The sequence below is a fragment of the Fusarium pseudograminearum genome, chromosome 4 (assembly GCF_000303195.2).
Source record: "Fusarium pseudograminearum CS3096 chromosome 4, whole genome shotgun sequence".
NCBI lineage: Eukaryota > Fungi > Ascomycota > Sordariomycetes > Hypocreales > Nectriaceae > Fusarium > Fusarium pseudograminearum.
In genome coordinates, this window is record NC_031954.1 from 5390075 (window position 1) to 5414135 (window position 24061).

At 49.0% G+C, this 24061-nt stretch overlaps 6 protein-coding genes across 6 annotated transcripts, besides 1 other annotated feature; 3 read left to right on the top strand and 3 right to left on the bottom strand.

Annotated features, from left to right (window-relative positions):
- Positions 1-813: 813 nt before the first annotated feature.
- On the top strand, positions 814-2580 carry FPSE_00854 (uncharacterized protein; the record flags this gene model as incomplete). The annotated part of the gene is made up of 2 exons (XM_009253974.1): positions 814-2296; positions 2345-2580. The coding sequence occupies 2 exons, from the start codon at positions 814-816 to the stop codon at positions 2578-2580; spliced, it is 1719 nt and encodes a 572-aa protein (XP_009252249.1).
- Positions 2581-2909: 329 nt separating this feature from the next.
- FPSE_00855 (uncharacterized protein) lies at positions 2910-3692 on the bottom strand (the record flags this gene model as incomplete). The annotated part of the gene is made up of 1 exon (XM_009253975.1): positions 2910-3692. The coding sequence occupies one exon, from the start codon at positions 3690-3692 to the stop codon at positions 2910-2912; it is 783 nt and encodes a 260-aa protein (XP_009252250.1).
- Positions 3693-4148: 456 nt separating this feature from the next.
- FPSE_00856 (uncharacterized protein) lies at positions 4149-13022 on the bottom strand (the record flags this gene model as incomplete). Its single annotated transcript, XM_009253976.1, has 6 exons — positions 4149-11126; positions 11178-11863; positions 12172-12204; positions 12648-12690; positions 12885-12947; positions 13020-13022. 6 exons carry the CDS (start codon positions 13020-13022, stop codon positions 4149-4151), a joined length of 7806 nt encoding a protein of 2601 aa, XP_009252251.1.
- A 2319-nt stretch (positions 13023-15341) lies between these two features.
- On the top strand, positions 15342-17542 carry FPSE_00857 (uncharacterized protein; the record flags this gene model as incomplete). The annotated part of the gene is made up of 3 exons (XM_009253977.1): positions 15342-17123; positions 17176-17454; positions 17525-17542. 3 exons carry the CDS (start codon positions 15342-15344, stop codon positions 17540-17542), a joined length of 2079 nt encoding a protein of 692 aa, XP_009252252.1.
- Positions 17543-20227: 2685 nt separating this feature from the next.
- FPSE_00858 (uncharacterized protein) lies at positions 20228-22153 on the top strand (the record flags this gene model as incomplete). Its single annotated transcript, XM_009253978.1, has 7 exons — positions 20228-21072; positions 21123-21213; positions 21270-21359; positions 21413-21504; positions 21554-21814; positions 21864-21941; positions 22000-22153. The coding sequence occupies 7 exons, from the start codon at positions 20228-20230 to the stop codon at positions 22151-22153; spliced, it is 1611 nt and encodes a 536-aa protein (XP_009252253.1).
- A 367-nt stretch (positions 22154-22520) lies between these two features.
- Positions 22521-23805, bottom strand: FPSE_00859 (uncharacterized protein; the record flags this gene model as incomplete). Its single annotated transcript, XM_009253979.1, has 2 exons — positions 22521-23681; positions 23743-23805. 2 exons carry the CDS (start codon positions 23803-23805, stop codon positions 22521-22523), a joined length of 1224 nt encoding a protein of 407 aa, XP_009252254.1.
- Positions 22632-22685: a mobile genetic element.
- Positions 23806-24061: the final 256 nt, after the last annotated feature.

The window sequence follows — 24061 nt, forward strand, 5'->3', positions numbered from 1 at the left end:
GAAAGCGCTTACAGAAGGCTTCCAGAAATTCTCACATAACACCACGTTTGGCGATTTAACGTTGCAAAACAACCCGAACCACGAGTCTAATCAAATGGACCGGTTTCCTCCGAAAGCGCAACTGTCACAGAAATTCTTGTGTATTCTCGGAACCCATGGCCAAGGCAGCAAACGGTTTAAAGAGAAGTCTTGTCCCTTACATGCAAATCACATCGAGATCTGTCCTTCATCCTGTGATTCACCGAGAGGGGGAATACACCATGAAGGAGTCGTCAGCTCATCAAAATGGTTGAGGGACTCTAACACTGACAATATGAGGTGCAAGACTGTTTCCTTTATCTGCATCACAGTACGATTGCAATTCAAAACTCAAGCCTGTCTAAATTTGATTCTTTGTACCTGCTGATCATTATCGTTGGCATTGGCTGAGTTTACTCCTTCTAAACTCTCCTCCAAACTCTGAGGGGCAACGATACCACCATTGGCTCCTTATACAGAACAGTCGCTGGCAGTGCCGAATTCCAACGTCATTAATATTTTCTCTATTTTCCATTGTTTGAAACCCGTCTCAAAGGTGCTAGATTGATATTTTGCCTGGCGCGGGCCCAGTAACTGAGTGAGACCCGGAGTGAAAGTGACTGGCAGTGCCGCGCAGCTGTCAGGTTCAGTTCACTTGTGAACATGAAAGCAAAACCTTTCTCTCCCCGCGTACTGAAAAATTTGTCAATCTCTACTCATCAAACCTCCATTCTTGCAGAAATTCCACCTGAAAGCGAGAACCAGAATATTCACAATACAGACTCGACCTTCGCCATGGCTTCGAATGCTTCTTCGGCCTCATGTGCGCAACCTCCTCATTCTCTCATCGTAGAGAAGCCCTACCAACTGAACAATCCTGGGGGAAAAGATGAACAGAAACCACAGAATTCTAGATCCTCCTCTCCCGGCGGTGGTGGAAAGCTCTTCACGCCTAAGACTCAACAAAGGCTGAAGGACTATCTCTACAATTCCGACTCGGTCGCTGTATCTTCATGTGACGAACACACACCCCCTACTGATCCTCCTAAGCCCATTCTCAGACGGGATGTGAAGCCAGGGTCCAAAGGCCCAGTTAAGATCATCCAGAGGCAATACAAGCAAGTCAAGTATGCTACTCCTACCGCCATCAGAGACGACGAGTTGGTGGAGTTATCGCCCAACGATCTCTCTCGAGCTATGAGAACTACTTGGGCTCGTTACCCCCCACCTGCAAATGAGGAGTTCCCTGTGGACAAAGAGTTTAATTTCACTCCGAAACTCGTTGCAAACGAAATTGATCCTGCAGGTCTCTTCGAACGAAGCAAGCAGCGCAGTGAGGTCAGTTTCATACAGCCCCTTTGTCTCCAGGGCGCTGTCCGCAACGAGTACACTGCTCATCTTGCCTATGAAAAGCAAGACCACGACGACCTTATGGAGAAGGTCTTTGAAGTTCGCCGTACGAAGGCCGAGTATGACGCTGCCAACTTCTACGACTCTATCGAAAACAACCAGCCCAGCAAAATCTACGACTCGAGTGAAGTCAACAGACCTGTCAAGTTCCCCGTACTTAGTCCCGAAGTTCAGATGAAGATCTACGACGACAAATCCAGAATGTCTGCTTTGTCGCGCAAGATTGCAATCTACGATGGCAGCATTGAGGGCATGATTGCTGGCGAGTTTACTTACAACAAGGACACCGCGCACCTCCCACCTACCGAAGACCAGATGGCCATCCTACGAGAAGCCGAGGGTCTCCGTGACTTCTTCCCAAAAGCCCCTCACAATCTTTCGCTCTACGACCAGTGGCTGAAGGACCAGTCTGCCGACCCTTGCCCTGCCTCCAACTGGCTGAAGGACGAAGAGAGATTAGCCAAGAAAAAAGCCTTCGAATCGGCTTATTCTAAGCGGCTTGAGTCCCGCTTCCCCCCAAAGCCACTCAAGAATCAGATGCCGACCAAGCTGCAAGTACCAGACCAAGCTATCGGTGACAAAACCAAATTCTCTTACATGCTACCCAAGACCTCTGTGGCTCGTGAGCGTCAAAGCATGCGCGAAACTCCCGTTGCGGTCCAAGTCCCCAAATGGCTCCCTGCATTTGTCGACTACGAAATTGTTCCCATCGACAAGAGCGCCAGTGCTGGAGAGCAGTACAAGGACCTTCTCACTACCATCTGGAAGCTCGAGTCACAGATGCTCAAAGAGACCAAGACAAGCAAGTGGGACAAGAATTGGCACGATGCAAACCCTCGCTGGAACAAACCTCACCATAAGAAAAGCGGTGGCTAGTGGAAATGCCGCTTGGATACTGGAAAGCCCATCAAGCAAGAGTTCTGCTGTGCGTACCACCGAGGCAAAAGGGAGTCGTATGATACCTTCAACGAGACAAAGGCCAACAAGAACCTCTCGGAGACAGATGTTGTCCCCGAAGAGTTTAGCTTCGACGATGTCTTTACCTTCGGTCAGGATTCCGAAACCGAGATCTCCAGCAAGAAAAGTCCGGAGGTTCTCCTCAAGGAGATCGCCGCGGGAGTGAGAAAGGCAATCTCAAAGGTCGGCATGTAAGCGAAGCGGCGCAACGAGAAGAATGAAGAAACGAACTATTCGTCACCATGTAACTAGAACGCTCTCATACATAGGTAAAAAAAAATAGGTCAGCTTATGCTACACTACTTATTTTTATAGCCTAAAGCTTAGAGGTTAACTTTTCTGTTATCCACAAGCTAGGTCATCTATGTTGCTGCTGTAGCTGTTAATCGATTTTCACGATATAGTCTCGATGCAAATTTTCTGATTATTTGTAGGTGATATAGTCGTACAGTAGTGTTACAAGTTGGCCATTGAATATACAAATCATGCGGGCAGTCACAAGGTCTTTCAATACGCATGTGATATCAGAGTGTTCCCCCTTCGGCCGCAATAACAGACACATCCACCACGTTGTCCTTCTCGATCTTGACCTTCTCCAACAAAGGGAGCATCTCACCACCTCGAATCAACACAAGCTGGCTCTTATCCCCGCCATACTTGACGCCAACCGACAGTCCTTCCAGTCCCATTTCCTGAGCTTTCAGATTCCATAGCAGCTGTGCCACTTCGCCCTCTCTTGTGCAGCACACATATCCCAAAGCCGCATCTGCAGAGTACATCTCTTTCTGTACACCTTTTGTAGCTGGCTTCTCGCCTACGAGGAGCCCCAGAACGTTTGCGCCTCGCCACCCTGGGGGAGCTACCGCCAAAGCGCCCTTGAGCTCGCGAATGTACATAGGGCTTAGACTCCGAGCGCCTGCTTTGCATTGGATTATCACCTTGGACGTCTGCGATGTTGAAGGCAGTGTCCATATGCCTAGGAGATCCAAGCCTCGGTCTGAATGGCCCCCAACGCGCTTGAGGAGGAAGCCATACTGTGAGAGTGTGTCGGCGACTGTGTATTCGTAGTGTGTGCCCCGATATACAGTTGAGTTTTTATTCAGGCTTGTGCGTTCGACATATGATAGAAATGTCGCGAGATCAGAATGGTCTTTGTTGGCCGCCTCAGGGTATATCAGCTGTGACGGTTTGGTGGTTTTGCGCTTGGTCTTGCTGATGAACCTTGAGCCAACTATTGCGCCGGCCAATTTTGATGGCTGAACAGCACGTCTCGAGGCATTTTGGAAACCCCGGAACAAAATAGACATTATTCCATGAGAATTTTAGTTGGAATATTTCTTTCTCTAACTATGAAGTTTAGGTATTGAGATGAGATTTGCATATTCTAAGTATGCACTAAAACGGCATATCATTTAATCCGGATGGCGGAATATGGAGTGGCCTCAGGGTATCAGAAAAACTGGCCGCTGGAGGCAGAACCGACAAAATTAATAAGTAATGTAGATTATGCTATCTTATATTCTCAAGTTTAATGGTTGACTTTTCTGCTACCTGATAGAGTGGGTATCATGTACAGTACTTGAATGTATTCAGTCACTTTGTATTAAATCGCTTTTGTACCTGTCAAGGCAATAGCCTGTCCAGCTCCTTGGCTAAATTACACGCAGACTCCCCAACGCCAACGTAGCACTTGTTCAACTCATCATACAACATTTCTGACGTTTATATCATAGCTATCAAACCAACTCCCTTTCTTTACATAATCATAGCATGTCGCCTTCTGCATGCTCTTGCATCCCAGTGGGATATACGTTGTTTGCTAGTCGTGATGCCGATCGAGGCGGCGGCTTTTCTCGACTTCTCTCGTCTCGTGAACGAACGCTTGGCTGGCGTCTTATCCTCGACTGCGGCCTTCGAGTCACAGGCTTGATCATATTCTCCAAGTAAAAAGCGCCCTCGGTATGTCCCGTGCCAGGTCGCTCGTCGTCGGCGTCCGAGTAACCCCCAAGGTACTCATCGTCGGATACAATGTCGCCCATTTGTGGTTGGTAAGAAGCTGGCGCGGAGGGGGATGTGATGGATCTAAAATGCAATCCCGGTCGCGCTACAGGAACAACCACGCTGAAGGCACCTGGTGTCATGGTGTTTGAGCTCGCATCTCTCGACAGCCCTGGAGATCGGTCTGCGAAGCCGTTTTGGAAAGAGGCATTGTTCGAGGCTTCGTGAAGGATAGGCAGGGTCTGCTCATCATATAGCTCTGCTCCAGTCTCAAATGACTCTGGTGTATATTCAGTAATCGTTCTTGATGACCGGCCATCATCGTCGGTCGTAGGGCTCGACGGCTCATCAAAGAAGTCGTCAAGACTGTCCAGCTTGGTTGCCAGGTCTGCTGCGTGAACATCACCACGGCCCTCGTCAGACAACATGGTTTCGGTTCGCTCCGGTGCACCAAAGTAGTTGTACGGGAAGTCATCCGCATGAAACTCCACATCAGGCGTGGGTGCTGTTTCGGTCAGCATGCCTTCTGACCCCTGGCAAGTATAAAATGCGGCGTGGATGTTGGCCCGCGTGGCATCAGTTTTCTTTGCAGGTATAGGAATAGCCCATCCTGACGCTTCGGGGATCCCAAACAGACTCTGCGTACGCTCATACTCCTTTCGAATCGCCTTTGACGTCGGTCGCGTCATGCTCATTCTCAGGTGGTGTTTGTCCATATGGTTACCAGACATGGTCATGATATTGTCCAATACCTCAAGCGCCTCCATGCAGAATTCTGTCTGTAGCAGTCGAAGCAGAGGCGAGATCAGATCAGATCCGTGCCCAGCAAGTTCCGGCTTACGCATGTCCACTTCGGGGATCGCCACACAGAGAATTCTCATTGTCTGGATCTTGACCCAGGATAGGGAGTTGGTTAGAAGGCCGAGTAAAAAGGTTACCATCGGGAAATCCATCTGAGGGAGATAGTACTCTCGTAAAGCCCCCCAAAACTCAATGAGGAAATCCTTGCTACTATCTTGAGGGTCACCTAAAGCAAAACCCTCCAGGGCCTCAGCAACACCAGCCAGCCCCTGGTTGTCCGCTTCCTCCTGAAGCAGTCTCGCTGTGTGCACAACACTCTCGTCTGGAATAGGTTTCTCCAATTCGTTGAGAAAGCGAGGGAAATTGGCAAGTAGCGAAAAGAAAAGACGTCTATCATCACCGACTAACCCGTCACTCGGCAGAAGAACCAATTTGTCTATCGTATCGAGAGTAGGTTGCCAGCAAAGCGACGATCTGAGGCCTTTGTGGAGAAGAGGCTGAACACCTTCGAATATTCCCTCCCAGCGAGATGGTTGCCCGTCTGCAAGTATTCGGCGCACGTTAGGCGAACTCAGATCTAGCTTGCTGATGAATTTGTTGAGCATCTCAACTGCTTCTAGGAATTCCCTCTCGTTTATTGACTCCAGACAAGCGCAGGTAGTCCAGAACAATTGCGGAAAGTTGAGAAGGTCCTCAGCTTCTAGTTTGACAATAATAGTCTTCAGAGTTGTCAGAATTTCCATCGAGAATGATTGAATTTCCGGGTCCTCATCCGCAATCGTGTTGGATAATCGAGCAAGCATGTCTCCAAGCATGGCCTGGTCCACAGATGTGAGAACACATCTGAAAATTTGGAATGACCGACAAGCGAGATGTCGAACTGGACAAGATGTGGCCCAGGTTAGTGATAGTCGTCCCCAATGCTCTTTGATGCCTGGGAATGTAATCTCAAAAGTCTTGATGACCTCTGCTGTAAGGAACTCCATGCTTGGTGGCACTTTGCTGTCGTGATCATCCACCTTGCCGTTGCTATCCTCGTAACCCCAAACGACGGATCGATCGTGCCGGCGAACTAAATCTATCAGGTCCTCGATAGCTCTTTTGTCAACGTCTTGTGTCTGATCGTCAATCTGGGAAATTACTACTTCGTGGATAAGATGTACAAGCATCTCTCGCGCTTGCTCCTGAACCAGTGGCGTGTAATGATCCCATAGAACAGTGACAACTTGAAGTAGGAGCGGAACATTCTCCAGAGTGAGGTGGACTGGGGAGACCATCAAGTCGACAAGAAGAATAAGGGATAACTGGCCAAGAGAAAACCCAGCTTGCTTGGTTCCAACAGGAAGAGCCTCAGCTAGATCGGCACAGTATGGCAAAAGATTGATGTCAGCCGGTGGCTCAACCGCATCTCGCTTTTCATTCGGCACCATTGCTTTGGGGGTTATTTGCATGAGGAGGAACTCCACAACCTTGATGCCAGGTGTGCTGTTCGTTGTTGAAAGAAACACGACAATCTGCTTGGCGTACTCGACAAAATTTTGCTCCCGTCGCTCAAGACACAGCTGCATGATGAACTCGAGAGCTAAACGGACATTGCCTGGATAAGGCCCTGTTGCAAGAGCCTGCCAAAGAGCCTGAACCTCATTGTGTAAGGCACCGCTGGATTTGATAGTGATCTCGAGTAGGTTTGCGAGAAGCACGAAGGACGGTGCTGCAGGTCCACCACTCGGGTCCAGCTTTAACTCTATAGACTGAATCCAGGGCAACATTACTGCAACGACATTTCGTTGGGCTGCGGGTTGAAGGTCTTTAAAGTAGAGTGTGAATTCAGAGAAGATGTGAAAGGCTAATTCGGTATGCTGTTTGGCAAGTCGGGTGGAGATCTCGAATTGTGCTAGCTTGTACACAGCCTGCGTTTTGTCGGAAATGCTGATGTCGAAATCCTGGATCTTCGAGTTTCTCTGCTGTCGTACTTCCAAGCTACGTAGAACAACTGCAGACTTGGATCGAATCTCACTTTGATCGTTGCCCAGAGTGAAAAGGCAGAGGCCAAGTAGCTTCCAGAAGGGACAAGGGTAGTCAATGTGATCTTGCAAGACTTGCGTGACCACAGTGAAATAACTTTCAAGTACCTTGGGAGCCTCTGCCAAATAGCATCGCATAATACAGTGCTCCATCAAGTAAGGAACCTCTCGATTGTGGACAATCAGATTATGCAAAGCTCTTCTGCCAATAACGTTCATCTTGTCGCTCCCAGAGTTGAAGATGGAATCAATCCAAGCAAGCATGCGTCGAACATCAAACTGAAGAACAACGTTGCTTTCAGTCGTGACGCTAATTGGGCCGCCACATAAAGCGGCCATGGCACTGAGGGCTGCAGTGCGAAGGTTCCTTTTTTCTATCTCCATTGCAGCAGTGGCAGTTCCTCTCTCCCCCAAAGTCTGCTGATCGATCAGGGACTGGCGCATGGTATCTTCGCGAACACGGATCTGGTTTTGATTCGGTGAAAATCCACACCAATCTTCCATGAGTGAAAAGGCCGACTTGCGAGACTCGAAGGTCATCCATCGGGATGGATCTTTGGTTTTGTTGATACCTTCAAAAAGTGCTTCCATAAGACCACAATAATGACGCCGGAGTTTCTGAAATTCCCAGTCCATCTGGACCTCTCCATCCATGAGGAACAACTTCAAGTCTTTTGTGTATGTAGTGAGAGTAGTCAAGAAGAACTCGTTGTTGTAAACCTCCGGGTCGTTAAGGAAATGTGAAGTAAGCTTGAAAACGTGCGTGATTTCCGTTCTAAGAAGATCCATCCGCCTATTCCTCCTAGGATTACTGTTCGTCCGCTGGTGTATCCGAGCTCGCGCCTCGTCATTGCATCGAGAAACCTGACCCTGCAGCTCCTCAAGTAAAGTCCGGTAAATATGAATGTTGATGGAGCCCATGGCAACAACAACAGCATCTCGAACAGACGCGGACGAAACAGACAACAGCGGGATAAGGTACTTGAACAGCATCCGAGCTGTCACAATCTTATCTTTGGAGGATGCCTTGGAGGCCATTCGAACATGCTGAGGATCCTGCGGCGTGGGCAAAGCACCTGGATCTGCTAGCGTAGTGCAAGCAAATATCAAGTACAGCTTCCATTGCTCAACCATCACCTCGGGTTGAGTTGTTGCGGATCTTGCTCCAAGCCGGGCACTGCCTGTCTCGTTGTTGTAGTATAGACCTCGCGAGGGTTCGGAGAGGTATACGATCGGTTTATACATTTGCAAAATGCGATTGCAGATAAGATCACGACATATAGTGACTGTAAATGGGCACTTCTCATAGGCCATCCGGATGAGTTTGGGGAATATCTTGAACCATAGAGTCGTGTCGTAAGAGACATCGCTGGCGCAAAGCTCAACAAGGGGACCCTGGTTGTTGGTGTTCTGCAGGCCTCGTTGCAATCGACTTCGTTCAGCGACAGACAGCTGCTCATCGTTGAAATCCATAACCTTGCTGGACTCATTCTCAAGAATATCAATGAGTCGTATGGAGTCTTTGTCTTCGGCCGCTTCCTTTCGAAGTGCCTTATCGAACTCGACAATCAAACGTAGAACTGTGACTGCAAAATGGCGAACTCGGCGTGATTGGGAACAGAGGAAGAACAATCCATGAGCCTCTGCTTGATCAACCTCTGCCCAAATGCTGGAAAGGTCAAGTTTTATGGCTCGTTTGTCTGACGCGTTGGCTTCCGGCTCATCTGTAGCGGCGTCTCTAGTTTTTTGTCTGATTTCCTCAATCCATATTTGCAGCAGCTCCACGTATAAACGCAAGGTGTTTTCGATGTGACTATGCCCCAGCATTCCACCGTCAGACATAGTCGAGTACCTGTCGTCAAAATTGAATATGAAACGGGCAAAACCCATAGTAACTTGTTGAGCATGTGACTGTCTTGCGATGGCCTTCAAAGAATTGGCTGACGACTCGGCAATGTTGTATTGCACATGTGCTGTCCCAGTGCACAGCAAGTTGACCAGAGAGTTAAATGGAATGTCGACAGAAAGACATCTAGGTAACGCTTGAACGGCTACGTGAAGAAGTTCGTAGAATGCCTGCTTCTGGTCTGCGGCGTTCTGGTGATCGTCTTTACGGGAGAAGGTGAAGGTTTCAGTAATGGGGGTTTTCGGCATAGGGCTGCTGAATTTCTCATCCAGCGCTGCTTGTCCGCCAAAGGTGTTGTCACATATGATTGTGATCTTCCCGAGAATTTCACAAAATTTGAGGTAAAAATCCCGGACTCCATCACTCAAAACGTGCGTCAAGACAGGGCGGGATATATACTCTTCTTTAGAAATCGCAGCTGGCTGAGAAAGAGGGAGGTTGCGAGGAGATGACATAGCTGGAGAGACAGGGAATCGGTCAGGCAGCGAATTATGACTGGAGTTTCCGAAAGATTGGGGGAATGGCGGTCGTCCTTGTTCGCCATTCTCCAGATCTGACATGATGTAAAGGAAGGCCCTGATACCCACTACAACTCTATCAGGATCCAGCTGCTCGACCTTTAGCTCTTTATTAGAAATGAAGAGCTCGGCATTGATGAGAGGAAACACCACGTTCCTAAAGCAGTATTCCGGATACTTGAAGCCAACAATTCGAATGATTTGGATTAAAGGCTCAGTACAGGCAGTATCAGAGGCAACTAAGCTTCGCTTAGAGGATGGCAAAACCAGTTTCATGACCTCGTCAATCTTGCGCATGCTGCTTTGAAAAGTCTCATTAGTGCGATATAGGAATGTCCATAGTAAGCGTGAGATGACCTGGAGACAGAGAGGCTTAGTGGCTCGATCCTTGATCTTGGCCTGCAGAGGTAGTATCAATTGCAACCATTGGGAACCAAAGTTGTCAGGGGATGAAACACAAAGCAGTGTCGCTGTAAGCGGAAATGCAAAATTCCAATGCCTAGGCTTCATGAACATCTGAGCTAGACGGGGTCCGATGGCAGCGACCACTTCTGCCCATTTCGGATGCATGAAATGGCTATTGCTTGCCTTTGCTGCGATTGGAAGTAGAAGCATCTCTATCACCTGACAAAAGGCTGTCTTGATCTTTTGCCCATGGGACTTCTGGAAGAGACGACCGAGGGAGATGAGGAAATCACAGCATTGTTCCCAAGATTCTTCAGGTGAAATCTTGAGTCTCAGATGTTTCATGCCTCCCAGTACAAGCTCCACCTTTCCCTCGACATCTCGGCCAGGATGCGAAGATGTCGTTGGACTCTTAACCACACGTTCTCGAGCCTGGAGGGAACCTTCCAAGTCTTCGATGAACCTCTTGGTGACTCCAACAAAATTGATGCCACTCATATGCCCCAGAAGTTGAGCAAACAGATTCCAATTAGCAAGCTTGAGCGGCGATACCATCAATTGATCAGTATCCGCAATCTTGAGTTGTCCAAAGATAATATTCTCCAGCTTGTCCTCCATTTCAGGCGTAATCGAAGCAAGATTGCTTTGACTGATGACTTCAAGAAGAACACGGCAAAGAATGTATATAGACACGGTTGACCGACGCTCAGCTTGTGCCACAAACTCTTGTCTTGCTGCGAGAGTAGGCGGACCATTTGGGAAGGCAGTATCAGGACCTCCCTGGCCAGGTATTCCAGCCTGCACTGGTTCTGTATTTCTTCGGATAAGAGGTCCTCCTCCTGGCACTGCATTCCGGGATTGCTGAAGATGGCTGCGGGCTTCATTGGCGGCATCACTTTTGCTTTTCCTCCAGAGCATCATGGAGTCTATCAATGCTTTTGGTTTCGGGCTAGCAATGTGACCTAGAGCGACAATCAATTGATCAAAGGCCGGGTCAACTCCTGGGCCGCATATTTGTTCGACGTTGGGCTCGGGGTCGAGAGGAACCGTAACACATTCCGTTAACTTTTCTTCGGCCTGTGCGATAAACTATTTCAAGTCAGCTGCGGCGCGCATTGACAAAATCGAAGCTTCACTGACTGAGGTGAACAACACATGCAGCGCATATTCGCCAACCGTCTTTTGTTCATCCTTGTGGTGACGAGACGAGTGAGAGTGATGGGGGGTGTGGTCGCGCCGCGATTTACTATGTATTCGTTCGAGCTTGCGTTGGGTCTGGCCGTAGGGAGCATCAGCGGCAGTAGGACGTTCCATGGTCGCAGCATTGCCTGAGAGGGATGTAGGGGGCCGCGATGGGTAGCCTGCGTCGCCATCGATACGGGTGGCCACCGATTGCATGTCTGGACGTTCGAGGCCGACGCCGGCGGCTGCAATCATCTGCGGGCTTAACGGACTGGAACTGGTCGAGGCCAAGCTGCCATTTCTCGAGTGTTGGTAGCCGTGCACGATCGAAGTTTGACGATGATGGCCGTAGGCTGCGCTCTTGGGGTCGATAATTCGTTCAACGACACCACCAAGGGGGCTTCTCGAATGCGATCCGTGAAGTCGTGGGGAGGCCACGGGTTGGTGTGTCTGTGCGATCTTTTCGGCGGAGGAGTCTCGTGAGTGTCCAAATCGATTGATAATCGGCGAATCTGAAGCTACAGGACGTAATGCTCGGTCCCAGCTCCTCTCATCTTCTTCTTCCTCCTCGTCGAGTCTAAGGACAGGCCGGGGAGAGTACCTGAGTGTATCCTGCAGGTGGTCCGGCTGCGACTGCGACGGCACTATGGGTCACACAAGGGGTTAATCAACAATGGTTATTTATGTATCTTTGCTCAGATATGTTCGAAGATGTTGATGAAACGGAAGCGGAGACGTTTAGAGCGGGAGGACAGGGCCTGAGAGCGAGCTACTAAGCAACGCCTGCTACGGGTGAACAGCCTTGCTGCAGCGAGACCTAGCACTGACAGCTGACGAAGGTATTCCCGCGATACAGCCCGAATTTTTAGAGGTGGTGCGGGAAGAGAGGGGTTGGTTGGTATTGGTGTAAGGTAAAGCAGAGAGGGTGGACCTGCAAAAGCTTTGGACTTACCCATCCTCAAGTTCTGTATCGCGATCCCATGATCTATGGCGATTCTCCAGTTTCAAAGTCAGTGTCGCAATTGAACGAAAGAAAAGAGGAACGAGAAGAGTGCTGGCTACTAGCTACGGGTCGGGGGTTGGGTTTGGGTTGAGGTTGACAAGGGATGCTACTGTGCCATGTGCAGCATACGAGGGAGTCTTTTTGGATGGGCAACAAAGACCATGGACGACTGGCTTTGGAGGCTTGACCACAAGCGCGCAATGACGCTACTGTCAGCTTGCCCACCAAGCATTGGCCCGGCCCGCTGTATGGCTTGTTCGAACCCTTAAAGAACCTGGGTGCCATGGGGCCAGAAGAAACCCAAAGCGCTTTAACACATGGCACATATGCTAATATGGTAGACGATTCGCTGTGTTTTAGCACTCATCCTTGCCATCATCTGCAAGGGCCGCCGCAACCTGTTAGCGGAACTGGGATCAACTGACAGGGGATGACAGGCTCTTGGGAAACCCGGCGCGCCACCTCCAGCTGTCAATTGGTTTTTTTTTGTTTTTGTTTTTCTAGAAGGGGGTCTGGGTGATCCCTTGGCTCAGGGTTCAAGACTTAACTAACCCGTGGGAGATCAATATAATCGAGAATGACTTGCTGAGGTTGGATGTTTGACCCTGACCATATACTACAGCTCGCTCCTGAGGTAGCTATCAGGACGCACGCGAGCCTACCCAATTGAATTGACTAGCAAGGGTCAGAAGGTCCCAGACATTCATCGACGTAGCATCTGTTTCCTGTGCTGATCATTATAATAGCACAAATATGAGATGTTATGCTATGGAGCTATTGGGAGCGTCGAGGCCGACCATGTTTCGCTTAGCATGATGCAAAGCTCAGGTGAACTCAATGCACTTCACTATTTCGCTACTAATGGCGCACATCAAACTCCACGTGCAAAGTTGCCAAGCGAACCCTCTTGGGACAGATATGCTACCCTAAACACTTTCGGCAGCTCGTTCTCAGGTAGAACACCAAGTAAGGTATTCTGCATGCCCGATTTGACAACTGGCCACATTTAAACATTGCTGTAAAACAGGCAGTGCCCAATAGTATTTCATCTCGTAGGCAAAGGAACAGGCGGTGTCAAGCTCGCATGCAGGCAAGGGAACAGCCAAGCTCCTAGGAGCATGGTCTTGGTTCAAACACAAAGATATTGTTTTGTGGGAATAGTGGTCATGCCAGCGGTGTGATTTGAGATGCATTGGTGGCAATGGCTAAGCACAGAGTTCTTATGGTTAGAAAGGTTCTGTTATACACGCAGATGATGACACACAAAGGAATGATTCTTTGTTGACTGATCAGTGGGCAGCAAGAAGTTTGGCATCCTAGATCTTGAGGTATAAAAACAAGTAGTCTAAGAAATAGAGTCCAGGTGTCATAAACTGATCGACTAATTTCGTTTCTCATGCGTCCAACGGCCGATTGTTCCGATACCTCGAGGGCTGTTTTTTTTTTTTCCTACTAAGGCCACACAACTTTCTTTCAAGACAACGGTTATGCAAGATAGCGGCAGCGTGGCTTATCGGTATCCGCATTCCAGAGCAACCGTTTTCTTTGACAGAAAGGGATTTGGCTGTCATATGCATGCATCATGACAATGTGAAGGCTTTGTATTGTTCTTGGTGAGTAGGAAACCAGTGAGGGTACTTGGAGCCACGTTTAAACCAATCATGCATTCTTGAAGTCATGCTCTGATACTCTGCGGTTTCCTCTTGGCTTCGCGAACCTTCTAAAAGTACGTATGTATGGTCTGGATCATATAGAGTTTAAGAAAGATAAGGCGGACAAGGCATTTGGGTTCGGCAGTTCAATCATTGCCGCGGATAGGGTCGGTTCATATTTTTCGCAAAGGAATCGTACAGCGGAACCAATAGACATACTAAAATAGACTCAAAGACATTGGGGTAAACAGTTTGGGATAGTTTGGATATGAGGAGAAGAGCTAGTTTACGATAGAGGCGGGAGGCAAGCGCGGGGAGTAAGGTCAAAGAGAGCAGAGGCATGCCATTGCTCGGAATGCCGAGGCCGACGTTACTATTGTAACTAGGAACCTAAAAAGAAGAGTTGATCGGGAATCGGGTGCGGTAATTGCGGAAATTCCATGGAATTGGTAAATGGACGGCCGTGTTCGTTTTCGGGACCCCGCCGGCGTACGCCGCAAGATCTCATGATTAAGGCCGGCCGTTCCTAGGTCCCGGTTGGCCTCACTATCTGAACACATAGCACTAATAGAGTGCGCTTGTTATGGATCGGATCATGGTATTCGGAATCCTCGTTTCAAGTTCTAAATTTTAACTATTTCTTACGTCTCGCGGTAAATTTCTTTTTTTTTCTCTTGTACTTAACGACCTTCTCTTCATTACCTACTAAGGTACCTCGTGGGATTCACAACGTTGGATCTTTCCACTCTTTGCAAAAGATAAACCCACACGACCTTTGAGGAGCGATACATTGGGAGTCACGAATCACAGGCTCCCACTGAACCCCTGCTGCTGCAGAGTCCCAACAGCAAACGGTCCCCCAGTTTAGAAGGGTTCAATCCGATTCCTCCGACCGAGATAAAAAGACCGGCCGTGGTATTCCGCAGCCAGTAGCAGCCACCTTTCACTTTCCAGCTCCCGAGTTAAAGTGTCCACTTGGAGCGGGAGCCGGTCTGCCAAACAACCTATTTCTACTCATCTACTGCACCGGTGCTGTTACTGTTATTTGTTTTGTTTGACACGTCGACAAACAAGGAAAGTTTGCGAGCAAGTGGCCAGAGTGTGTAATTAACAGGTAGTGCTGATCATTTGATGTAAGTCCTTCCCGCCAACAAACTCGCCTCGCACGATGAAGGATGGATCGTAGGATCATGCATTTAATCTCCTAAAACTTTTTAGCGCGAATTTGTTACTGACAGCACATCCCTCTTTCTAGACACTCAGCGCTACATCCATCCCACATCCCACTGTCCCTCTTCCCCCGCCTCCTTTCCGGCCGACAACCATTGGTGATAACACAACCATTGGGAGAAAACCACGAAACTCGGTCGAAATTGCACAGATTCTACATCTCTTCTGGTCATACTGTTTGTGCTTGAACCTCACCACACTTGATCACAAACTCGCTCTAGCGGTCCAGTAGCCGTCATGGCTGAACTAGACACTCTGGACGTTATCGTCCTCGGCGTCATTTTCCTCGGAACGGTCGCATACTTCACAAAAGGAAAGCTATGGGGTGTTACCAAGGACCCTTATGCCAATGGCTTTGCTGCCGGCGGCGCTGCCAAGCCCGGTCGTACGAGAAACATCGTTGAGGCCATGGAGGAATCTGGCAAGAACTGTGTCATCTTCTATGGTTCTCAGACTGGTACCGCTGAAGATTATGCTTCCCGTCTCGCCAAGGAGGGTAAGAGTCGATTTGGACTCAACACCATGATCGCCGATATTGAAGATTACGATTTCGATAGCCTGGATACTGTCCCCAACGACAACGTTGTCATGTTTGTCCTTGCAACTTACGGTGAAGGCGAGCCTACCGACAACGCAGTCGATTTCTACGAGTTTATCACTGGTGAGGATGCCACCTTCAACGAGGGCAACGACCCCCCTCTGGGCAACCTCAACTATGTCGCTTTCGGTCTCGGAAACAACACTTACGAGCACTACAACGCCATGGTGCGCAAAGTTGACCAGGCTCTTGAGAAATTTGGTGCTCACCGCATCGGCGAAGCTGGTGAAGGTGACGATGGCGCTGGTACCATGGAAGAGGACTTCTTGGCCTGGAAGGATCCCATGTGGGAGTCCCTTGCTAAGAAAATGGGTCTGGAAGAGCGTGAAGCCGTTTACGAGCCTATCTTTGCCATCAACGAGCGTGACGACCTGAACCCCGAATCCAATGAAGTCTATCTCGGTGAACCTAACAAGCTGCATCTCGAAGGCACTGCCAAGGGTCCCTTCAACTCTCACAACCCCTACATTGCCCCTATTGCCGAGTCGTACGAGCTCTTCTCTACCAAGGACAGGAACTGCCTTCACATGGAAGTCGACATCAGCGGTTCTAACCTCAAATACGAAACTGGTGATCACATTGCTATCTGGCCCACAAATCCTGGTGAGGAGGTCAACCGTTTCTTGGATATTCTCGATCTCTCCGGCAAGCAGCACAACGTTATTACCGTTAAGGCCCTTGAGCCTACCGCCAAGGTTCCCTTCCCTAACCCTACGACCTACGATGCCATTCTACGATACCATCTCGAGATCTGCGCTCCTGTTTCCCGTCAATTCGTTTCTACTCTCGCTGCTTTCGCTCCCAACGACTCTATCAAGGCTGAGATGAACCGTCTCGGTAGCGATAAGGACTACTTTCACGAGAAGACCGGCCCCCACTACTACAATATTGCTCGTTTCCTCTCCAGTGTCAGCAAGGGTGAAAAGTGGACCACGATTCCCTTCTCCGCCTTTATCGAGGGTCTCACCAAGCTCCAGCCCCGTTATTACTCCATCTCCTCCTCCTCTCTGGTTCAGCCTAAGAAGATTTCCATCACTGCCGTCGTCGAATCCCAGCAAATTCCTGGCCGAGATGACCCTTTCCGCGGCGTCGCTACCAACTACCTCTTTGCCCTGAAGCAGAAGCAGAACGGCGACCCCAGCCCAGCACCTTTCGGTCAGACATACGAGCTTACAGGTCCCCGCAACAAGTACGATGGTATCCATGTCCCCGTTCATGTTCGTCACTCCAACTTCAAGCTACCTTCGGACCCTGGCAAGCCTGTCATCATGATTGGCCCCGGTACCGGTGTCGCTCCTTTCCGTGGTTTCGTCCAGGAACGTGCCAAGTTGGCCCGCGATGGTGTTGAGGTCGGAAAGACTCTATTGTTCTTCGGTTGCCGAAAGCCCAGTGAAGATTTCATGTACGAGAAGGAATGGCAGGTAAGTCATCGACATCAACCCAATTTCAAAGCCCTTTACTGACCAATTTCAGGAATACAAGGAGGCTCTCGGCGACAAGTTCGAGATGATCACAGCCTTTTCTCGAGAAAGCGCCAAGAAGGTTTATGTTCAGCACCGGCTTAAGGAGAGAGCACAAGAGGTCAGCGACCTGCTCTCCCAGAAGGCCTACTTCTATGTTTGTGGTGATGCTTCAAACATGGCTCGCGAGGTCAACACTGTTTTGGCGCAAATCATTGCCGAGGGACGTGGAGTGTCTGAGGCTAAGGGTGAGGAGATTGTGAAGAACATGAGATCGGCAAACCAATATCAGGTATGTAGCGGCTACATGCTGCTCCCCCCACATCTCCTTGGAGAACATTTACTGACAGAGTCGCTCGCAGGAGGATGTTTGGTCATAAAAACGCTCAGCGGCATGCTGCATTTGGGTTTATTGGTGGCAATGACTTGTCAGGTTTTAAAGGCTGGCGTTCTGCTCCACTACTATCCATACACAGTGGTGGTGATTTTTGATGAATGTGTTCGGAGTAGACTTGGGTCCTTTCCTACAGGTTATAGAACGGGTGGTTTTGGGATGGACTGGTACATATGCGATAAATGGTTTGTGACATCTACACTGTTGTAATTTCATGTCGCCACATATTGAGAGCACGTCATTTACCTATTTCCGTTGCCAATACGCCATCAACCCGCCTTGATTCAGACATGCAAGCAGAAGCAAGTTAGTAAAGTGCCATTGTGACTGTCGTGTGTAGCCTGCTCAAGCTTGTAGGACAACGAGTATGTATGCCACGACACCATATAGTGGCTAGAGTGCTTACCCTGCACCTACACGGGCAACAATAGTTTCTTCTTCTCTAGAACGACTCTCTGTGGTGTCTATAACTGGTGGCTTGAGTGTTTGATGTATAAGATTGCATAAATGTTATTTATTATCTCGAGTTCTTGTCTATAGACACGCTAGTCTTGAACATGGAAATTTCTACCATTTCCCACTTACACACTCTACGTAAGCTACTACGCAAACAAGTCTCGTGGCTACAGCTGGGCTGGGCCGGGCGAAGAGGGAATAAGAAACGACGTTTGGAGATAGCAACCGACCAGTGGCTGCTAGATGTACAAAGTGCCGGCCAACCTGAGAGTGAGCCATGGAAGCGCTGTTGGTGCCATTCGACCTACAGGCAGAGACAACAGTAAAAAAGGAGTTCAAGATGGGTGTTAAAGGCCACTCGTAGCAGTCTGAACAGAAATACATGGAAGTCAGGGACTACGATTAGCTTTTGAATACAAAAGGTATTAGGTGTAACAACGAACATAGAAGTTACGGAGCCATGTATGTATATGCGTTCGTGGAGTAAATGAGACTCGCAAAACTCCCGCTTCAAAGAGCATGTCCTTCGACTGACGACTCACTCAATAAAATTATGCGTTCCAAAGCCACTTACTTTAAGGCCGAGTACGGATGCAAGCCAAGAAGGAGGTTGCTGGTAGCTTATAGACAGTGTTTACCAATACCGAGTACATCTGGAGAAGGAGACGAATAGACGATAACACTGCGCATGAAAATCTGCAGGAGCATAAATGAAGCATGCTGAGCTACTTGAGAGGGGAGGATTACGGAATCTGTTCTAAAGGACGAGAAATCTTATGTTCAGCTATTCCCTCGTAGAGAATAAACCAGACATATCTTAATGTCGTCGTGCGTGCAAAGCTCGACGCTCCCATCCGCTAAATCCCCTCAGGAGTAACTTTCCCTTAGGCGCTCCCCATATTCCTGCCGTGATTAATACAATTACAATTCTACTTCCTACCTGGATTAGTAGGTTAGTAGTTTCCTCATCTTCATATCTCAAGCCTACTGAGTACTAACTTAATAAGATACTAGGCAGGTCTGAGGCCATCTTCGCATCTGAATTGCCATCTCGCAAGGAGCATCGTCGTTAGGGAATACGCACTTACCCAGAGCCGCTTTCAGGTGCTTTCCTTCTTTAAATTACCGAGCTTGATAACAATAGACGTAACTCACAACTCCTTCCATTGTTTTGTTGCGGCAGCAGTTGGCCCGGGCTTCATCCTGCAGCTCCTGCCAATTCTTATCAGCTCCTGCCAGCTGCAGACTTTCCTTCCCTAGGCATCGATGCCACTTCCACGCCGTCTTCGCCCAGCAATTATTCCCAGTTTCTATTCATTACGTACATACAGAAATTCTATTGTCCTATTCCATCTCACTTTCTCATTGACATTCTTCATTGCTAAGGTTTTTAGTTGCGCAACACCCGCTATTCATCTTTTTGGCATTGATTCAAGCATCATTCTTGCCTATTGATCATCAACAATACATCCTTCCCTTTGCACCAGTGCTTCTTTCCGACATTTTTCTTTTGTGAATCCTTAGCTAGGTAGGTGCTCGTGTTGGATCTATATCTTCTTCACCATCTCCCTCTCTCCCATCTTCCGTCTTCTCTTCCTTTTCATCTTCCTCACAACATCACCTCCGATCCTTCAATCTCCTTCGTTCCCATCTTGCACGGTATCGTGGACTATCTTACTTACTTTCACTTCATCTCAGTCTTGGTACTCCACAGTTCGTCATCATCGGCTTCTTCCAGCCTGCTTTGTCCATCAGGTGCTTGACCATCAACTAGGCCTTTGAGGTACGTTTGGTCTTCTGGTCCCCGGCATCGTGTCTTCTCTCTTGCCCCATCACTCCCCTCTCGTTGCATATACCAGCATGTGCTCAAGATACTCACATCCTGTTCGAGAAATCTGTTCGATCAGTACCGCATTTCCCTCTCTTATTCGTTTCGTTCTTCCATATTGGTATCATGGATCCGACTGTTTAACTGACAACCTTGAATATAGCTAGATTTTCGCACATCCCCGATTATTCGCATCTTGCACTGCTTTGCAGCCGATCTGTTGCTTGTGAGGTAAGTAAAGGTCCTTTGCTTACACGTTTACTTCACCTTGGATGAGTTACATCTCTTTGGCCTTGACAACTGGAATCTTCATCCCTCATCACATCAGCGCTGACTGGTATGCAATCTTCAGATATCTCAATCGTACATCTTCATTCAACGACGATCATGGAACAGAACACGGCTGCAGCGCCTTTTCTCTCCAACCATTCCGATCGACGACCTCAGCATCTCGCTATCCCCGGATCTGCCGACCACAACGCTTTGTTGAGCCAATTCCATGGTTTGAGCCTCGCTGGAATGAGCATGTCTGCCCCTCAGGCAGCATCTGTTCCCATGCAACCTCCTTACATGGTCGCCCCCGATGGGCTCATCCTTGCCCCCATGCAGGGTGCCCAGTCTTTGGCTATGAATCACCCTGGCGAGCCAAACTATTCTGGCTATCAGATGAACGGAGGTTACGCCGGCCCATACGCCCTTCCCGGATCTCTCATGCCTTTCACCCCAGCCCGTGCCAATGCCGGTAATCCTCGTGCTGACCGAACTCAGTCAGAAGTCCCTGGTTTAGAGAATCGTCGCGGCTCTTACTCGACTACCGAGTCTGCTCCTGCTACGCCCTTCTACGGAAGCTGGCCTCCTCGCGAGCATGGTCCCCGTGTCCACAGTGACCGATCAGCTTATACCACACCATCACCTCACCAGCTCATGGTTGCCCATCACGCTGAGGCTGCGAACAAGCCAAAGCCTTCTCCGGCCTCTGAGCGTGTGCTAGACGAGCTCTTGGAAAAGAATCCCCGAATTCCTGGTGCAGTGCCTGCCGTCTTTACGCCTGCAGGTCACATGAAGAGTCTTGAGCAGAGTCTTGAGAACCGCATCCCTGGCAATCGCAACGTCTACATTCGAGGTCTTCACCCTACCACCGATGATGAGTTGCTATTCCACTACGCTGCTCGATTTGGCAATGTTGAGACATCAAAGGCTATCATCGACACGGCGACTGGTGCCTGCAAGGGGTAAGTTTCTTTCATCAACCGCAAACATGGAAAAAGCTAACCGAGGCAAGATTTGGGTTTGCCAAATTTTACGACGTCTCTGAATCCGAGATGTGCATTCGCGGATTCCATCGCCTTGGATACGAAGTTGGTTTCGCTCGGGTTTGTCTCCCCTGGCACACAGATGAACGACGAAGATGAAACTAACATGCTAAAAGGAGTCTTTCAACTCTCGTCTCAAGGCCGAGGGCGACGAACTGTCAACCAACCTCTACATCTCCAACTTGCCCAAATCCTTGACTGAAGTGGTAAGTTCTACTGAAGTATACCGGCTGATCAAAATATCACTAACGCGTTTCAGGAACTCGGTCTTATCTTCCAGGGATACACTATCCTGTCTAGCAAGATACTTCGGGATAGCATGGGAAACAGCCGTGGTGTTGGCTTCGCTCGGTATGCCGATACAATATCAGGGATTTGGAACTTGCTAACAACGCCACAGTTTCGAGAACCGTGACGTCTGCGATGATGTGGTCGAGAAGTTTCATGGTCGGCCTGTTGGTGAGGAAGGCCTTCTCATGAACATCCGATACGCGGACACTCCAGCGCAGAAGGAACTCAAGCGTGTCACGGCCGAACGCCGCCAATTCCGAACTAACGAGTACAACATCGGGGCCTACGGTACTCCTCTCGTCGGTTATGGAGGCTCCATGTTCCCCCACCACGCACAGAATCGACGAGCGGCGATTCCCATTACGCGCCCGTAAGTTTGAATGCAGCTGCTCTTCTTACCAATACTGACTCTTTCTTAGTCCCATGTCTCCGGAACTGACTGCTTCCGATACCAACGATGCGCATCGACGTGCGGGACTTCAGCACCAATCCTCTGGGTATGAAGCGAGGTTGCCAGGTCGTGACTTAGTGAGGTTTATCTAACCTTGCAAGCAGAACGGCCCCCAGCACACCCGCCGATGAAGCAGTCGCCACGCCTACCTCATCCGAGTGTGGTGAGAACACGACAGTCCACGCCGAGACCGTTGTCGTCGGTGCTACTTTTGACGCATCTCCTTCCATCAAGAAGGAAGTCAAGAAGGATGCCTAGGTTTTCGACCCTTTCAACAATTGCTATTGATTTCATCTGGTCAGCCATGGCCACATTCGTGCTTTCCCCCAACATTTTCCCTTCTGGTTTTGGAGCGTCTGGCTCAGACATTGAGAAATGAGCAATCCTGGAACATCTTATGGCTCAAGTAGATGTTACACTTGACGAATTCATGCCATGATTTGATGTCATGAGCTTTTGTAGCTTAGATTCGGGGGTACAGATGCTACTATCAGACGGAGGCGTTTAGAGCAAATCTCCATTAATGTCATATAATCCTTCAATTCTTTGCCAACGCAGTGATGTCGTGAATTGATCATCGTAATGTGTGTGCATTTCGTAAAACATGGGTATCATTGCATCATATCTAAACTGCCAATTTTGACATGCTCTCTTCAACGGGATCGTCCTTAGAATTCAAGGCATCGTCGCCGAGCAAACCACCAGATGTTTGACCGTCTTTAGGGTTTTCTGAGCTACCCTCTTCCTCATCCTCCTCATCTTCGTCATCCTCCTCATCTTCGTCATCCTCATCCTCCTCATCGTCACTTTGTTGAGTAGTTTCATCTCCCTTTTCCTTAATAGCAGCCTCAAGGTCTTTCAACATCTTCTTTGTGAAACCAGAAGCTTCAACTGTAGCATCAAGTCTCTTGAGACCCTCCTTGATCATTGCTTTCTTTGCGTGTTTGAAGAAAGGACCAGGCTCTGTTGGCACGAAATGAAATCTGCGTTCGAAGAAGCGTTTGACACAGTTGACGTCTCGATCAAAATACATTTCAGCGTTTTGATGCTCCATGGAAACCATTTGAGGGAAATCGATCACGACGGGCTCAAGCGTCAGGGTCTCCTCGCCTTCTTCCGATTTTGTTATGTTCTCCTTGATCAAGATATTAAATTCGTTGAAGTCGCCATGAATCAATCCATGCTTGGCAAGTCGTAGTATGAGAGCAATTAGATCACCGTACAGGGATGCTGGGTCAGGAACCTCGGCGATCTGTCGAAGAGGAAATGCGTCGATTAACGACATGACGATCGTGTGGCGAGATTGTGCAAAAGGTTCGGGGACAGGAAAGCCCTCTTCACGCAGAGCCTTCATGAAAGCAAATTCCTTCATGGCTGCTAGCCTGGAGAGATACATCCATGATCCAGATTGTCGCTTCTTAAGGTAGTCTCGGTTCGATTTAACGGATCGGAAGGAGATACGGCCGAGCCGATGGATCTTGAGAATTCGTTGTGTGCCGGTGTGGTCCGCCACGATCATGATATCGCTTTCTTTGCCAACACCAACGCGGTCTCCTACACTGTAGATGTCGTTTCGCTTGGCATAGGTGTGAAGAGCGAGGTAGTCGAGACCACCATATGTGAGTCGGTAACCATCGTACTTTGCTTCCTTAACACGCGCAATAAGGCCGACCTTGGCAAGGGATGAGATGCTTCTGTGAACGCTACCAGCACCGCCACGGAGGCGCGCAAGTTTCTCGATCAAAGTTGTGGGCACGAGTTCGTGGTTTTTGCTTCCCATCTCGGCCTATGGGTTTGGTATAAGTCCTATGAATTTTGCAACCATGATAACCAGGATGTGCACTTACAGCAGTCAAAACTCGCCAATCCTCATCGGTGAGGTAGCGCATGGCTTTTGTGTCCAATTTCATGATGAGACAGTTCCTGCGTGTTCCTGGGCTATGTGTTTTTTCTTTTCTGTCCACGAGATCTTGTTCAATCAACTTTTTCTTTTTCGTTGATGTTGATGTTGGAGGGGTTGTTTCTTGGGATGGTGGGGTTATTTTTTTCTAAGAGATCTTGTCACTAACAACCTTGACTGCCGCTTTGACCTGGATGACCAAGTGGGTCTCTGGAGGCGGGAACACGTGATGAGGCTGGGGCCAGGCGGCAGCGCCTCGCGTAACC